Source organism: Mixophyes fleayi, chromosome 5 (genome assembly GCF_038048845.1).
Source record: "Mixophyes fleayi isolate aMixFle1 chromosome 5, aMixFle1.hap1, whole genome shotgun sequence".
In the NCBI taxonomy this organism is placed as follows: domain Eukaryota; kingdom Metazoa; phylum Chordata; class Amphibia; order Anura; family Limnodynastidae; genus Mixophyes; species Mixophyes fleayi.
Genome location: NC_134406.1, coordinates 168,768,092 through 168,787,022, shown reverse-complemented (window position 1 = coordinate 168,787,022; position 18,931 = coordinate 168,768,092). Strand labels below are relative to the sequence as shown.

At 37.3% G+C, this 18,931-nt stretch overlaps 1 protein-coding gene across 1 annotated transcript in view; it reads left to right on the top strand.

The window, feature by feature from the left end:
• Positions 1-18,931, top strand: part of SLC22A23 (solute carrier family 22 member 23) — a 103,024-nt gene that overhangs the window by 43,106 nt on the left and 40,987 nt on the right. The window contains exon 3 of the mRNA XM_075213001.1: positions 331-485. Coding sequence (XP_075069102.1) covers positions 331-485 — 155 coding nt within the window. The remainder of the gene's footprint in view (positions 1-330; positions 486-18,931) is intronic.

Here is an 18,931-nt window from a genome sequence, read left to right as displayed (position 1 = left end):
GCTGTCAATAAATGCACATCCTGCTGGCTCCTAGATTTGAGATACTGGATCCTGAATTGTGTATATTTTTTTTTGTTTACCTGTGTTTATGTCCGGAAAATGTTAAGAATGAAATTATTACACTTTAGCCGCAAGTAGGGTTTTTTCAGTAGAGTCAGAAATCTGAGCCATAGGAAAATGAGTGAGATTCTTTTTATACATGTTCTAAATTTCAATTTCTTCTTGCCGAAACTCTCATCTGTTTTCCTAGCTGCCTTGCTCTAGAATGTCCATTATATGTGTCCATTATCACGTCATGATACATTATTTATAATGCCCTCTCTTTCTTAGGATCGGCCGACGTCTTGTGCTGCTGTTTTCTGTAATCTTCAATCTGATTTTTGGACTTACTGTGGCACTTTCAGTGAATGTGACGATGTTCAGCACCCTCAGGTTTTTTGAAGGCTTTTGTCTTGCTGGGATATTCCTCTGTTTGTATGCACTACGTGAGTATCTCCCCATTGTCGTCATTTTCAATACATATTTCTGGTTGTGCCATATTTTCAGGTTCTGTTTGTGTAACGCTAAGGGCTTATATCATCGTGTAGCAGTTTACTGTCTATGTGAGAATAACACTGCAATGACTGTACATTCGACAGCTATGTACGAACGAGCCCTTAAAGTGATTTGTGATGTAGAATGTTTTGTTGCTTAAGCATACTTGCCAACTTTTCCTCATTGGCTTCAGGGAGATTCCGGGGGAGGTGGGTGTGTGGGGCGGGGCTTGATGAATTGCATCATTAAGACCCCCCATAGATATGCCGGGGACGAGAGTCAGGAGGTTGCTCTGCTCTCCCAGGAGTCCGGGAGGTCTCCCAAAAATGCGGGAGGCTCCCGGACATTCCGGGAGAGTAGGCAACTATTCGTTAAAGAAAAGCAGCTAATGAATCTCTAGAGACTGAAGTGTCTTTTACATTTCTGTCTCCATTACTGAACTATGTTGTCTTACTTGCCAGTCTTTAATTAAATGTTGGTCTCTGTGAAAATGGCCACCTCCATAGGCATCTTTACATGCACATAGGACACAATTTCTGAACTGTGTCATCATGCCACAGATGGCGAAGCCAACCACGTCTTGTACTGGCTTAGCATTAGGGAGAATGCCAGACTCTTCAGGGAGTGAGGGAGATCACCCCTATTTCAGGGAGTCTCCCTGACATTCAGGGAGTCTCCCTGACATTCAGGGAGAGTTGGCAAGTATGTTCTTAAGCTGTTGATGTACTTGAAGTCTGACATATTTAGGCTCATCACTAATAGGATACTAGTGAAGAACAGTTTTGTGGGTCTGCATGCCTCCGAGGTCCAGTGTATAAATATTAACAGCTATAAGTTCTTCTTTTCTGAACAATTTGTTTGCAATGTGATATATGAGGAGCACTAATTGTAGTAGTCACACCAGTGGAGAAGAATGATTTCTTGTTTGGATGGGCCCTCAAATTTGCATTTTCTTTAACGTAGTATTATCATCAAAACATATATTTTAAATACATATTGCAAAATGAAACCTTATTAAACACTGTAGTTCATTTAATTAGAAAACCGTGCACAATTTTGAATATATTTACCGTTGCTCCTCATTATTATTTTCTAATAGACAAAATATTTTCTTCTAGCCTGCAGATATCATTGTCACTACTGTTGTCTATAGAAAGCTTTTGGTCAATGGCTACATCTCTCTATATGCAGAAGTGGGAATTGTAACACCTCCAAGCTTACAAATTAATATGTTGGTAACTGTGGACTGATCACATAATGATAGTTGTAATAATCAGTAAGAATAACTCTTGTTATATATGTATCTCTCTATTAGTAAAGGCAACCCTTACTAGAGTCTTTTTAGTGTAATAAAACAAATAGATATAAAAAAATAAAGTTCAAAGTATCACACTTTGCTAGAGGTATGACACACTGAGCTATGAAAGCAGGTGTGGCTCCGGCCCAGCCCATTCCACAGCATATGATTTATACAACAGTTAATAGTAAGGAGATGCTGTGACTGAGGTCTGTAAATGATTTCTCACTGCAGCTTCAGGAGGTGTTGCATACATAAAGGAAGAGAGCATTGTGGCTACAGAAACCACACATTTCCTATACTTATCAACACAGACAACTGATTGAATTTCTCAAAAAAATGAATGAATTGAAAGTTTATTCAATTTTACAAATGGATACATTTCATTACAATTTATTTTTGTGATTAACCTTTATACTGTTGCTTGAGGGAATTCATCCCCCAAAACACTTTTTCATTCTTCTTAACGAGTGCTGGCTATGACTACTGCATGTAGTGAAATTGGAAGCTTCAACCATGTGGCTATTTACTGGACCATATAAAGAATTATTTTGCAGATTTGACAACACCGTATCAACTGGAAAAGGCAATAGTAGTAACTGTATTAGAGCTGCTGTACCTTCAAGGCTTCAAGCCACTACCTCTTCTTTGTTGTTATATGGACTTAATATTGTACACATGCAAGGAGGTTGCCCCACATCTCCACAACCTTGGTTAAAACCCTGGACAGACTTGGTTGTATTGGGTTTGCTTTCGAACATCTTGCCATGACGTATAGGTCACTCGCGTTTCAGAAATTGGCTTGCAGGCTGGCTTCCCAGAGTCTGCTGTTCTGATCTTACAGCTATGTGCAAACAGCGCTTGGGCACTAGAAAGGTTTGATTATACTCCCACTGCTGGCTTCTTTAAGCTGCTTGCACACTGGAGCAAATATTACCAACCCTCCCCTGTGTAGATGAAGTGTCCATGCAAATCTTGTGGTTTTCTATGCGATTGTGAAAGTATTCATAGGAAGACTTCAAATATGATAGTTGTCATGGCGGCAGTCTTGTCATGTTCAATGCATATAGCAATGGTATGGGTCAAAGTTCTCCACAATATCTTTACACAATCTTGGAGTTCACAATTAGACTGCATCTTTAAATCCATACACAACGCAGAGGACCAGGTGGCAATGTATAAAGGACACCAAATACTTCCAGTTTGGGACATGACCTTGCATTTGTGATAGTTGGGTTTATAGGCCAACCTGATTTTTTATAGTGATCAGTCAAACCCAATTCTACTGGATTTTCATAGTTCTGAGAAACTGACAGCTGCCCTGTACAGGAATATTTGCTTGTTCAAGATCTAATTTTGATCAGGTTAATTTAAAAATAGCGTAGTTGAGATTTCATGTTCTATTGAAATTACCAATTTTTTTTACAGTGATTTTTGTGGGTACTGAACATATGTAGGGGGATTTCTGACCTGTAACATATTTCACCGAAGCGGAATACTCTATCAAGGCATCATTAATTGATGGATATTTATGGCTTGTTTGGCAAAATAATACAGATATATATATATATATATATATGTATGTATGTATGTATGTATGTATGTATGTATGTATGTATGTATGTATGTATGTATGTATATATATATATATATATATATATATATATATATATATATGTGTATATATATATATATATATATATATAGATATATCGGTGGTAGTCAGTTTCCCGGCCGTGGAAAACCCGACAGTACTTACCCCGGCTGGAGGAAACCAAAAAGCTGCTCACTTACTGACTGAAATGAATGACAGCTTCCAAGGATGACTTTTCTCCATCGCGGCTCCTGAAAAAGCCGGCAGCGGTGGCTGACGTCACATTGTAGAGACTCAATGTGATCCGACTTGTTCAGGTAATAATTTAAGGAGGCAACGCCTGTACAAGGTTCATTACTATACCATGTACCTTGTACAGGTGTTGCCTTCTTAATTTATTACCTGAACAAGTCGGATCACATTGAGTCTCTTCAATGTGACGTCAGCCACCGCTGCCGGCTTCTTCAGGGGCCGCGATGGAGAAAAGTAATCCTTGGAAGTTGTCATTCATTTCAGTCAGTCTGCGAGCAGTCTTACCTCCTGCCGGGGTAAGTACTGTCGGGTTTTCCACAGCTGGGAAAATGGTTCCCAACCCAGATAGAGATAGAGAGATAGTATCATCTCATCAGCATTTGTATTCTTCATTTTCTTATTTTATTCTCCAGTTAGACTCCTGTTTTTCCATCCATCCACAGACTTTTTTACTGGGTAACTACAAAAATCAACCTGGAAAATTTGTGGCTTTGACAGAGAGACTAACAGGGATGTCACATTGTATATGTTTGCACATAGTAGTGTTGTATAGACAGTTAACAAATATTCTTTAGTTAAATAAGCCAAACTCCATTATCTGGTTGCCAACTCTGTACCAAGAAAAATAAAATGCTCTATACTTCAGTGCACACAATGTCCATGCTTCGTTGGAAGATTTGTCAGCGAACAGTATTTTGTATTGTCATAGGCTCGTCAAGCTCTATATACTGCAGCACTAACACTGTAAGGACAGTAAAGGAGACTGTGATGAACTATTTTATGTAAGGAAAGTATGACCTGAGATGCTTCAGATGAACACATGATTAATGTGCAGGAAGCAGTCTTCCTGACCACAAATCTTTTAAAATACAGTAAATACTGCTGGTTATTATCTTAAAACACTGAATACATAGATATTTTGGCCAACCTTTGCCATTTGATTTGTCTTGTATATAAATCTTGCAGAAGTTTACAAGTCCGATGCACATAGAGAAACATTTGTTTCTCTAAGTTAAAAATAACTGGTGTAAACGATATATGTCATTAATAAAAGACAATTTATTCTGGTTAGAATAAAAAAAAAATCTATATAGATTTTAGAAAATATAGGTTTTTCAGGTCAAAAATAAATTATACTTTTAATGAATTTCTTTATCAAGAACCATGCTTTTAAAACCTTCATTTGGGGAGGTGGGTGGTTGTTGTAATTAAATGAATAATTTAAATATACCTATCCCCTACTCACACTAGTGGCCACCATTTTGTGGGCTAAACCAGTTTTCATTAGACCACAACCTGTCCGTTCACTAGGTACTGGTGACATCACTGAGTCATCCGGTACATTGTTACTTACTCCTCAGTAATGCCGTTAGTTTCAAGTGCATTAATGGGTAGACTATTGTTCTAGCCCACCAAGTGGCTGCATTCACTGTGTCTTACTTGCCTACTCTCCCGGAATGTCCAGGAGACTCCTGAATTTCGGGGAGTTCTACCACCCTCCTGCATCCCTCCCACTTCAATTGTGAAGTGGCCAAGTTGGGGTCTGCTCAATGATGAGAATCCCTGCATTGTGCATTTGGGGGATGGAGCCACGATGAAGGAATTGCGTTGTCTTGCTCCTTGGACCTCCCTGACAAAGTAGGCAAGTATGTGAATAATTGGTAGGAATAGTTTAATGACCTGTTGCCATCTGAATTAGTTATTGATGATGCCATGTTTCCTGTAATCCTTTTCATTGTGCCTATAGGTTACCTTTCAGATTTAGACTGATCTTACTTTAGATTCCCTTATTTTCTTTTTAACTGGTTCTAAGTGGAATCGATCAAATAAGTTCCATTTAGAGAATAACATTAAATAGATATCAACTTTATTTATAAACATTCCCATCTTAAATAATAAAATGAAAGATTAAACTGATATTAAACAGTTAACCCTCCACTTAAGTACGTAAACAAAATGGTAACCATGATCAGCCTTCGATAATTGTAATTGAATAAAATATTTGTCATGAGCACCCATGTAGGAAAATACAGTATGCTATATTTACAGGAAATGAAGAATACTCTTAAATGTTGTGTCATTTACAGCCCATGTACAGGGAAACACTGTAATAAGTTGCATCGATGTTACGGACTGTGGTATCCCAGCTTCTTAATGGCTGCAAAATGTTACAAGGACTTGTTTATATCAGGATAAACACAAGGGGCTATCTCGATGAAGGAAGAAGTCGGTGCCATTACTAATGTAAGTATGTGCCCATCTACAATGTAGTTTACAAAGCCTTGTACATTGTAGATGGACACATACTTACATTACCCCCTTAACAGCAGCGATAATACCGTCGCCTTTGTCAGTGACGTGAAGTGGCGCCGGATTCTTCCTTCATCGGGATTGGTTCAAGTCGCTTTGCAGAACAGTCGTCATCGATACTCGTCGGGAAGGATGCGTTCGCAGTCAAGATGTCGGGGTAAGTCTTGTAGGGATACTCGGCATCGATATGCTGACTACCACCGATTGGGATCTACTAGGCATGAAAATATATATATATATATATATATATATATATATAATGATAATAATAAATAACAATAATTTATATCTCATTATTTATAAGTCAATTGAAAAAGGTCACAAATGTTTTAGGTTTTGTTTTATTTTTAATCTATGTAAAATCTAACTTCTTACTGCGTATATCTATAGACAATGGCACTTCATTTTAACATTTTGATTGAAAATATATATTTATCTAATGATCCAAAACAAGCATTTTTTATTTTTAACATTTGGAAATTACGTGTGCCATATGATGCCATTACACTTTATATGGTTTATTTTACATTCTTAACATGATTTTGATTTACATATATGTGAGACTTGCAGGGAATTAGTGCTGGGTAATTGTCTTTGGACAGTTAATAAGTAGATATAGTGTTTATGACATCTGCTGATAAGTAAAAGCTACTTTAATGTTTTACATATCTATAAATATTTTACAGTTGAAGTCTTTAGTCAATTGTCCTGCCAAGTGCATGTGTCAAATTAACAGCTGCTATTTCTAACCTAATATATAGGAAGCTATAAGCTCATAAGTTCAATTACTCATGTCACAGAAAGTAAGAAGCAGACATAGGTTGTTTGGCTATTCTTTATGAATGCCATCACAGTAGTTATATTGTTGTGAGTGATGCTGTGTCTAATGTATGGAGCAACACGATTGGCATATGTTTTTGTTTTTTTGTTTTGTTTTGTTTTTGGGTGATTTGTTCCACTATGTATTGAAAAAATGGTTATCTTTATAAGTGACTCATGCAAGTGCTCCCTAACCTTTTCCTATACAACAGACATCTGCCAGGGGAGTACCTGTCATCTGTGACAAGTCACCTTTTATTCATAAAGGCCTGGAGCAAGCCCCCACCCCCGCTCTAACACACACATACATGTTCATCATGGAAAAAGACAGATGCAAAGTGCATTCAGTATGCTTATTGCATACTGAGCAGTGCCCTGTCTTACCCCCACCGACACCTGCTCCATGCCGGTTCTTCTCTCTGGTGTAGAGTGCTGACACGGAACCTGGGGGTAGCGATAGCTGCAGTTAGCATGCTAAGTAGTCAGGCCAGCAATCTATCAGAGCAGGTTAACATGCTTAAGAACCTGATTAACATGCTCATCACTTGAGCCACAGTGCATCTCCCAGGTAATTGGTGGGGGATATAGGTTGGTATTTATTTAGTTCAACAGGCTTTGAATAGCAAGACAAAAATTCTTCTCATATCTCACTCCAAGACCATTTTACTGTATGTTACTTTTGAAGGCATATTATTTCTCTTTGGGTTACTAGTAAATGGCCATGTTTTCTAGAATCATATGAAGTATGATGTTTTGTTCTATTACGTTGGCACATACTTGTATAATCTGTTATAGAACACCTAAAGGCAGTTTATTAATTGCTAAATAAACATGGTATATTAATTATGTATATTATTTTGTTTAATCTAGGCAACACTATTTTTTCTAAACATGTCATACTGCATCTCCAGTCTCTTTTTTTTGACAATATTTAAGACTTTGATCTAGGTAGTGTTGTGTGACGGTAGCACGTAAATGAATATATTTATTCCACATGATAGAGCCTTTCCATCACATTCACATGCAAAGTACACTGTTTTAGATCCACACACATCCTCTGTCTAAAAGTGCAGTTATAAAGGAACATCAAATTTTTTTTCCAATTTTTGTTTAAAAGGTCAGTACAAAGGAATGTAACACTAAACAATAAAAAACATTTGACAAAATATAGTCAAAATTATATCCTAGTGTAATGCCTTCAGCAGCTATTACTGTGTATCAGTGTAAACTTCCATACCATGTTTACATTCCTAAGGGGACTCGTAAGACTTAGGAAGCCGGTGCAGACATAAAAGAAAATAGCTTTTCTAGGTTATTTATTAAGCCACTTTATTCAAGATTTAATGTAATTGCTTGTCCACTGCATGTTTTTATAGTAATTAGTGGGAAATTATACAACTAGGATAGTGTTTTCACTGTGTGAAAGTAACCAGTTGTGAAGGACTAAAGTGCTTACCGTCTGGAACATAAATTCTTGTACTACTTGTAAATCAGTCGGTTCTTTGTAACTTTTCTGTTCGCTGCTATGTAGTACGCCAAACTAGTGGTGGTAGAAAGTGTCAAATCAGGACTGACAGTGCATGTGTTTTTGTTACATTGTTAAAGGAGCTTGCTGGTGTTTGCTGGAGAGTCCCACTTTAGTGTGAAGGGGTTACTGTGTGTACTTGTGATGGTAGTGAGCAGGGAATGTAATGCATGTTAGAACAGTCTTAAATGTCAACTGACAGTTCTGACATAAATCCACCTGAAAGTTGTATACAAGTCAAAGCCTGAAATCAGAGGTCAGTAGTGAAGTTGCATACAAGATTTCATTACAAGATCACATTGAAGTGCAATTATTGGATCTAAACACTAGACTGGCTCCTTTTCAATCTTATGGCACAACACTGTTTGAATTATGGATGTGACATGTCAGGTATTGTAGTACAACTTCAGGTTGCCTGAAGCTAGCTACACAATGCAATCGACCAACCCAAAAGCTCACATACGCTGTTCACGTTCAGTCTTATAGCTCATTGCCTGTGTCATTGGGGCCTGTTAGTGTGGTGGGATGGGGTCACTATCAGGAAGCCCGGTCATTTTGTGGCCACACAGTCTATGATATATAACCTATGCATGCGCCTGAAGTGTTTGAACATTGCAGCAGGGGGTTTGATGTCTATACACTAATCACAAGCAAACTGAAAAGCCAGCAATTCATTCTATCTGCAACACACAGTGTACACTGCTTATGCACTTGTGGCATGTAAAACACCCCATATGTTTGAGGTATGCCACACTTCCAATTTGATATCACTATTGGGTGTTTTTTCATTATTAGTTCACTTTTTCTTCTAAAATGTCTTCATTGTTATTTGTTGCATTTTACATATTTTACATTTTATGCATACATTAAATAAATGGTTTATTGGAAAGAGAATATACTTTTGCACCTACAATGTGTTTTATTAGTGAGAGGGCAGTTATGACATTTGGGGGAATTCAATTGGCTTTGTTACTGTAAAAAGTAATGCAGTTGGTGCACTATTGCTGATTATCGTTAATACGGTAATCTTTAACGCTGGCTTTTGCTCGCAGTTCAGGGAGCAGCGAGGAGAAATCGGGGATCAAATTACCGTATTAAAGGTAATAGATTTAGCACCGTTACTCGGGGCAGAATTGAATTCCCCCCCCCCCCCCCCTAAATGAGCACTTTTAAGTTTGTTTGTTTTTTGTTTTAAAACAATGACTGTAAAGTGAGATGTCAGCTATTTAGGATTCTTGCCTGCACATGTTGTTCAAAGGTTTATTTTGAGACTGCTTGTATGTTGTTTAGACATTCTTTAATGTTAACTTATTCTTGGCTTATGTGGCAGGAATTATTAACCATCTAGCTAAACAATATAATTGAGTGTTGGCTGTTATACAAAAGAATGTAACTCAATTTATGTCCACGGATACAGTGAATTGAGTTCCCACACTCTCTCTGCAAATTACCTCTGCTTCCTGGGAATATGTTTTTTTCATTTGTTTTTAATGTATAGTTTATTAGGACATTGAATGCTTCTTTGTGTGGCTGGTCATTCTTGATAAGCATCTTGTCCACTTTTCTGTAGTATGTGTAGGAAAAATGTTCTTACTGTGTAAACACCAAATCATTATCCAAGTCCAGTGTTCTCCCCAGAAAATTCTACCAGCTGGGTGGCATCAAAAAGTAGCCAAGTGGGGGGTCTTTGCACAAATTAAATGTTCAAATCCTGATTGATTTAACCTCTATATTAATATTTTATGTATTGTTCTCCTCTTCTTAGAGGCCCAGTTGTCTGCAGCTTTTTCATAATCAAAGTCTGTAGGATCTGGTCCCTCTAGTGAAATCAGTATCAGATTATTAGATAGTGTGCTCTGCTTCATGCGATTCCTTAAACAGTTATTATTTTTTTTTAAAGTAGAAAATCCTCTTTCACATTCAGCTGTGCTTACAGGTATGGTCAGTCCAATACCAGCTAGTTTTGCTAAATTTGGAAAAGATTCTATGAGCTCAGTTGTTAAAAATTTCTTCATTATTTATTTTGAATCTAGATTTTTGTAGGACTTTAGCTCAAACAATTTTAATGCAACTGCCCATTTTACTTTACTATTTTCATAGTTTATGATTGCAGAACATCCATTTTTAGAATAATGCTCAGAAAGAATCTCACAAGCCTCATATTGGTCATGGCTGTCTGTATTGAAAACTCTTGAAAAATGGGATATGATCGGCATATCTGGAAATCTTGCTTCTAACGGTGTCTATGTATTTACCATAGATTTTTAAATGCAGTTTAAACTGTGCCCGGATACTGCACAAATGCTTACTATACACAAAAGACCCCCCAAGTAAGAAGCACTGTCTTTTTAAGGTTTGCCATACACACACCTACAAAAATACCCGGAGCGCCCGGCATATAAAGTGTGGGGAGAGCACTGAAATTTGTGAGGGAATTACAAATATGATCCTAGTAATCAGGTCTCATGTACAAGTTATCTTAGCAGATTACATCAAGGTTAAAACAGAAGAGATGCCATCAGCATACTATTATTATCGTAGGTTTGTAAGGCACCACAGGGCTCTGCAGCACCGTACAGTAGGGAAAAGAGGACATACATGAAACAAAGACATACAAGGCAGACACATTAGAGAGCTTACATTCTACGTGGAAGAGGGGACAGATTTGAGATGTATGAAGGGGTAGAGTTGTTGAGGGCTTTGTAGGTGAGGGTGAGATAGATAGATATATATATATATATAATATGGCATTCCCGTGTACTTGTCGCAGTCAAGCCTGAATAATGTTTACAGATACTGGCATAGTGCTATATGCAGTATTAGTTTGCAAGTGATATGTGCTTACTTTATTGCATATTGTATACCAGATTACAGTTGGTTTTATACATTTGTTGGAAGCCTTTTTGAATAATTTAAGTGGCTCCAAGATGAATATGCTGTATATTTGCATAATTAATATAAAACAAACTCATTAATACATAAATAACAAATTCAATTAAAGGACTGAAAGCTCAATATCTAGCAAACTCTGTAGCTTTTGTAATTTTCCCTTTCAGGTTATAATTAACTCCCTTGCAATATGCTTAATATAGGATGTCAGGTATGCAAAATATTAACCCTGCAGGTCTCATTTTTTTATTTCTCACATGTTTCTGCATATATGTGGATGAATGATACCAGTAACTTCAGTCCACAGTCCTTTTACGGGAAAAAAAATAGTAAATGAAATATCTTGTATATATCGTTTATTGGTACACATCTTACAGTGTCACTACTTACTTCTTAGAAGTTTCAAGCACCTATATTTAGCAAATGCAGCAGATTTTGAAACGACCCGAGAGAGGAGTCTAACTGAGCATTCTTATTAGTTTATGCTGGCAGGAATTGCTTTCCGTACTCCTATGAAAATTGCCTGAGATGACAATTTCCCTGCATGCCGCTCTTTTAAATGGAGTACATATAAAGGGAAACTACAGCGGTGCAGAACTGTTTTATAGTTTAACTTTAAGCATTTGTGAGTACGCATCTGGTGATAACTGTAATTTCAGTGCTGAATATTATGCACTAAAAGAAATTGGATCCTTTTTTGTGAAGCTGGTCATGAATGGAGAACGTGGTTAAAATATTGATGGGTGCTGGATGGTATCTATGTGAAACATTTCAATGTCCTACGTAATGTAGCAAAATAATTCAAAGTTTTTGTTTGAAATTAACTGAAGGTAGTGTTTATGTATTCCAATTTTGATTGTAAACTGATCTCTAACATCAACACTGATGAGTGGAGGGGGGGGAGTGTTTTTAAAACTGTGCTATACAGTAAACAATTTCACAAGCGGCACAGGACTCCTTCAAAGAACTGTGTGCGTACGTACGTACGTACGTACGTACGTCGTGTGTGTGCGTGCGTGTGTGTACGTATGTATATGTACATAACTTACCGCTCCGCTGGGCCAGTCTGCTGATTTGTGCATACACAGGTTTGGGCTTTAAGTTGTACTTGATAAGAATTTCTTAGAAAAGAAAGGTAGTTTTAAAATGGATTTAAAATGTAATTAAACAAAAAAGTATTGAAACACTATTCATCATTGGAAAATGCTTTATTTAGCATACCCATTTTCTCTGGCCAGAGGGCTTTTCATCCTTTGATAAATATGCCCTGAGAAGGCTGCTTGAGGCCCACCACATGGTATCATCAGGGCCGAGTACCTGCACTTGGCACTTTACTAATTGTCAGTGTATACAGGCTTCGTGTTTTCACAGTGGCCGTACACATAGACTGGCAGTTCCCAAAGCCACAGTTGTTGCTAGGTTCCCAAGAACCCTGGAGCACTGGTTTGTTCTCTAAATTAATACCCCAGGCTGGCATTACTAAACACAAGTATCTGTTCAAAATAATTAGGCAGACACAGCTGCTGTCATAGTAACTAACAGAAGCTACTTCCTCCAGCAGTAGTAACATTACCCAGTTGTGATGCCCAGTAATACTCTGGTAGAGGCAGTAATGCACAGTAATGTGTACAATAGTTAGTGATGCCCAGTAATAATGCACAATAGTTTCACCACAAGTAATAATGTCCAGCTGTAGCCGTGTTCTGTAATGACACAGTTTGTAGTAGTGCTCACTATATATATATCAGTACTTGCCTCATAGTGACTCTCTTCTCTTCCTGATCCAGCTGGTGTCATCTCTGCAGCACTACCCCAGTGCAGAGTGTTCCATATAATCTGACACAACTTGAGGGACGGGCTGCTACCTTCCAGTCAGTCACATCTAGAGGGATGTATCTGAAACCAGTATTATATGCCTACTGTCATGTAGACACTGGAACAGTGCTGTTAAAGCATTTGACCACCATTTTCCTTCACCCACTTCCTACAAGAGAAATCCCACATCTGACAGATGACTCAAAATTATGTAAAAAAAATAAATAAAATGAACCCCTGGTTTTGTATTTCATCCCCTGCTGCTGAGCCACAATATTAACGATTAAAGCTCTCCAGCCCTGTGCAACAGGAGGGGTAGAGGAAGGACACATTCTGGCCACGACCTGCCAGGTGAGCACAAGGGATTTATACTGACCCAGTGCACTTTTTGTATGATATCATGACTTAATCTGGCCACACACTGGCTGATACTGCCTCTGGCATGAGAAATGGGCACTATGATCAATTATAAATGTGGTCACTTACAGGAGGTCCTGTTCACTCACACACAGGTGAGCTCACAAGCAGCAGTCATCTGCCAACCAGAATTTCAATATACCTAAATGGCATGGCGATTGGTTGGTGCCACAAGCTTCAATATAAGGACTGTGTGTGTGTGTGTGTGTGTGTGTGTGTGTGTCTAGAATTAAAGGAACACTCATCTTCACAAAATAGCCATGAACAGTAAGCTTCTAATGGCAATAAATATTTAAATTATTTAGTTTTGATAATTGTTTTATTTATGGAGCTACTACTTACTCTCATGCAGAAATAGTAAAACTTGAGCACATTTATCCCAAATCAATAAAACAGATTTAAAGATAAAAAAAAAAAAAAACTTGAGCTGTAACATTTAGTAGCTGCAAAATATAAATTTTCTATTTGCACAAATGTGTTTAATTGTCTACCTCATGCATAATAAGGAACATTTTACCTTCTGCTATTTGGAACTACCCCCGTAAATAAGATTCTGGGGCCAGACAGAAAAGCACAAAGTCACTCTCTACTACTACGACATTAGGACCATCTCCTTCATTAATTTCTACTCCAACATTGTCAGTGTTTATGAACTCTCATTACTTATGTGTTTTATTATGTCACTTGACAAACTCTTTCGTGGAGAGAGAAATGCTCTGTAGCCCCCAAATAGGGAGTGCTCTCCTAAATTCACCTCAGTCCCTTGAATCTCATTTAAATAATTAAATAGCTTTATTTTTACATTGAAAGCTAATCTAGGACATGCCCTACCCCAAATAGAAATCTGTCCCCACATTTTACATTTACCTCCCCCTCCAATGTAACATGGTTTTGCTCATGTGCAAAGTTACTTTTTTTTTTTCTGCTTTGTTGTCCTTAATGACTCCGTTCCATAATCCCTTAAAGCAAACTTGTTTGTTACTACCTTCCTTTCTCCCTTATTATGATATAGCTTGACTCTTACTTTTTGATATGTTAAAATGTAGTATCCCAGATTCAATCATTTTAAGCTCTTTCCACTAACTATAAACTGTCTATTCTCATGCTGTGCTGATGTTTTCCAATTGCAGCCGCTCAGTGGAAGCTTGTTAAGTGACCGTCACAGTCGGTGGATGAACACTTTTCTTGTTCAATGGTGTTTTCATCCCTTTGTGATGTATATCCCCTTTTCTGTTTAATCAGATCACTGTGTCATTGTTAACAGCAGGATCTGGTAATAACTTGTAGCAAAGCTGATACAGCCTAGCTTCATAAAGGGCAACATGTGAAACATTTTCTAGAAATGAAAGTGCAAACTTTGCACATATCTGGCAGTAACAATCTGCCAAATTAAATTATGCAAATGTATTTGTTATTGTGTGTACATTGCTGTTTCAGCATGTTACTATACATACCGAACCGTTTGATACAGTTATAAACAAGTAGGGCCTGATTCATTAAGGAAAGTAAGGCAAAAAAAGGAGTAACTTTGCACTTTGGCAAAACCATATTACATTGGAGGGGGAGGTAAATTTAAACTGTGGGGACAGATTTATAATCGGGGAAGGGCATGTCCTAGATCAACTTTAAATGTAAGTGTAAAATTAAAGCTATCAAGTTTTTGTGTCCTACATGAAAAAACAGCCAGTATTTTACTTAAGTGCTAATTTGCACCCAGGACCGGATTAACCATAGGGCTAACTGGGCTACAGCCCAGGGGCCTATGGCATCCAGGGGGCCCTTGAAAGTGCTCAGCAGCAGTATTGATCGGTCGGGGCGGGGGCGCCCCCGGCACGATCAGTGCTGCTGAGCACTTTCACTGCAGTACTTCCCCGGCACGCTGTAGTCTCCTTACTGAGGAGATCTCGTGAGTCTCACTCTCACGAGATCTCCTTAGTAAAGAGCGTACGGAGAAGGAGGTAAGTGCTGGGGGGGGGGGCGCGGGCAGCTCGGATCCATTCCCTTAATCCGGCCCTGTTTACACCCCTTGCATTGCAGCATGGTTTTGCCAAGGTGCAAATTTGTTTTTTGGTTTTTTTTTCTTTCCTTTTTTAATAAATCCGGCCCATGTGGTTTTCAAATGTTGTGGGGTTCTCCGAAAAACCTAAAAATAGGAAATCTTTTCTAACACATTTCCTAAATGGTGCTATAGCAATACAATATCTTCATATAACTTATCTTCATGCTTATGAAAATGTTAGTTTATAACAAATATTTAGCCCAATGCTTCAACTATAAAATGTGGATCCAAATTTACATTTGCTATAGAGAAGTAGTTATCAAGTGTTCATCATTTGGTGATATGTTGAAGTGTAAAATGAAAATGACTATATAGTATGATATAATAAATGCAAACGTTTTATTAAGTTTGTTATTGCATGTTATATAGGATACAGAAACACTATTACAGGTCAGCTTTGCTTGGGTTTAACTTGTTGGGAATGTTTTATGTTGTCTTTTTATATATTTTGTAGAATGTATCCACTGGAAGCTTCGCCTGGAGCAAGCACGCAAGAAAACCAGGGCTATTAATTATGCGGCTTTAACGTGATTTTCTATTGTCGCTTATTGCAGCAATAGAAGATCTGTTACCCAAGCAATCAATACAGTGATGCCGATAGCAGAAAAAGGACTGTGGAGATACATGTACCACTGCAGTCCTTAAGTATCGCTGAGGTTAACCCCTTGATATAGTGGGAATGAAAAAAAAAATCTCTGGTGAAAATACCCATTTTCGGCGGAGATAGGGATTTTCTGTGTTTGATTAATAGACCTCAGAATGATTGAACCACCAGCTGCAGATTTCCTATTGTAGTGTCGCTAGCTTGCAGTGCTCATGTAACACTTATGGAGCTGTTGGAGTTCCTTGTTTTATCAGTTAGGTTGCGCTTCTTATGCAGGCCACACTTCACTATCTGCAGAGATATTGGGTAATTTGCCCAATATCACAGCTTTTGTGGTCCCAAAATCCCCATTCCAGATAATAATGCAATCAGAAATATTAGTAAATGTGTGCAGTAACCTTGCGACCACAAATAGTCTCCAGTGACGACAGGAGAGATCAGGCTGCTCGGACTGTGAAGCAGCCAGTTTCTGTCCTGCATGAGCACTTGTGTGCGTGGCCAGATTGGAATCCTGTCCTGTCTGTTGGTGGTCAGCCTGGGGGCTGAATAATAACATTTTTTTGCCCTGGGATATAGTGAGCTCTATCCAATCTGAGGTTAATATTATTAATATTTCTTCTTATTATTATTATTATTTTTATTATGTCTTATTATCTCATATTATTATTTCCTTAGTATTAACTCTTATTATATCTTATCTTAATTAATAACTTTGAACCTTGGCAAAAACATGTTGCACTGGAGGGGGAGGTAAATTTAAAATGTGAGGACAGATTTATAGTTTGGATAGAGCATGTCCTAGATCAACCTTTAATGTCAGTGTAAATATACAGCTATCAAGTATTTGCGACCTACATAAAAAACAGCCAGTATTTTCCTTATGTGCATAATAATAAACTCATTTGCACCCCTTGCATTGTAATATGGTTTGCCCAAGGTTCAAAGTTACTCATTTTTTTGCTTTCCTTTCCTTAATGAATCGGGTCCATTATAAGCAAACTTGTAATCAAAGGGAAAAATTCTTTCAGTTTAACTGAACCCTGACAAGTCCTCTCTAACTATGTATAATACAGTATACATTTATACATTACCTACCATTATTTTAGTAATGACTAACCGTTAAGTTCCATTTACATACCCATTTACATGCTTTTACTACCAATAAGAAGTACTAGCAAAGCATGTTTTTTTTTAACGCCAGTGAGTGAGAGACCTATTGCATACAGCAATTTCAGGCACAATGCAAATGTGCCTGAACATTGCTCAGTTAACTTTGCAGTGTAACTTTTGGCATCGGGGATGTGTCCAAGGTCATGAAAAGCTGACACTTGGATGCATTCCAACAAGTCTCTTGGCCATCAATTTATAGTCAGCACTGGGTCAATGTTTTTTCTCAAACTAGTACATCATTATGTTACATGTACACTTGTTAGCAATTTTACAACCTGTAATAGCCGGTTTAGGCAATGGTTAAAAGCACTAACAAATGCTCAGCTGCAGTGCTAGAATAGTTGTTCCGAGGGGACAAAGTTGATTTAAGTAGGGCTAAATAATTCATTGCTCAAAGTGTTTAAGGCTATTAGAATGGAATATGCAAATACAGTGTAACTCGTTTGACAATGAACAGGGTGATAGAAAGAACATCGGCCTTTTGGAATGACTGCAGAACACAAATTAAGTCATCATTGGAAATGGTTTGAGTGTGAAACAGCATGCGGTACATGAGGCAGAGCTACACATTCCAGAGGGTAATAGAAGTTAGTCACTATTTAACAAACAATTTATAGTGCCTGGCATTGTACAATGAAATGCATTACAATACTCCACATCATTGATATCTGCTTATGTCATCTTTATTGCTTTAAAGACTTACTTTTTCTTTTTCCTTTTGTATGAAGTATATACTAAGCTTGTACAGAATCCTAAGCTTACTTTTGAGGTTGCAATAATGACTCTTAAGTGTGGGGAAACAGTGTGTCACATTTCAGATAAGACCTCTGTGATTAAATATTATTTTTACTACTATGTATATAACATTACCTCTTCTTCTTTTTTTTTTTCTTTTTTTATACTGAACAGGTGCACATCCTTTTCCTATTGCCCAGATATTCTATTCTATTCTATTCACACCCCTGTCCCATGCTGAAATAGCTTGATCCGCCAGTACACCAGTCTAGCATATAGTTTTAGCTTTAAAAATTATTTTTATTTTATTCAGTCATCACAATGCTAATACATGGCATTAGTATAACCAAAGTAATCTAAACAAATATTCAGATTAAAGTATTCTTTTTCAAATATTTATAGATTATATAAAAATGTATCAAATATAAACCTGAGAATCATGAGAATTTTTTAATGAAGAAAATAAATAAAGCAAATCAGAGATGATTCTGATTTATGAAGTACATTTTTTTTTGTTTTCCCAAGGGAGACAATTTTTTTTTTTTTTTTTATAGAAACCTTGCTATTCTATGTTCCATCAAATATTTTTTATTTTGTATTCTTTTTTCCTAGGAGACTAACATGTGGTATCTTTTTTTTTTTTTTTTTTCTTTTTCTTTTTTTAAAAAAGTATAATTTTAATTTCTTACTCAGAGTAACTGTAATATGTGACCCTTTTGAAGGTTAGAGGGATGCACGTGGCAATTAAATTTTATCAGCTTGCCCATCAAGTATTTGGAGGTAGGTGCCCTCTGTTTGGAAAGGTTTTTTTTTGTTTGTTTGTTTTTTTTATTTATTATGCTACCCCCGACTCCCAACAAAAAGACTGTTCAGATTAAAGTTTTCGTCTTTATTTAAAAGAGCACACAAAC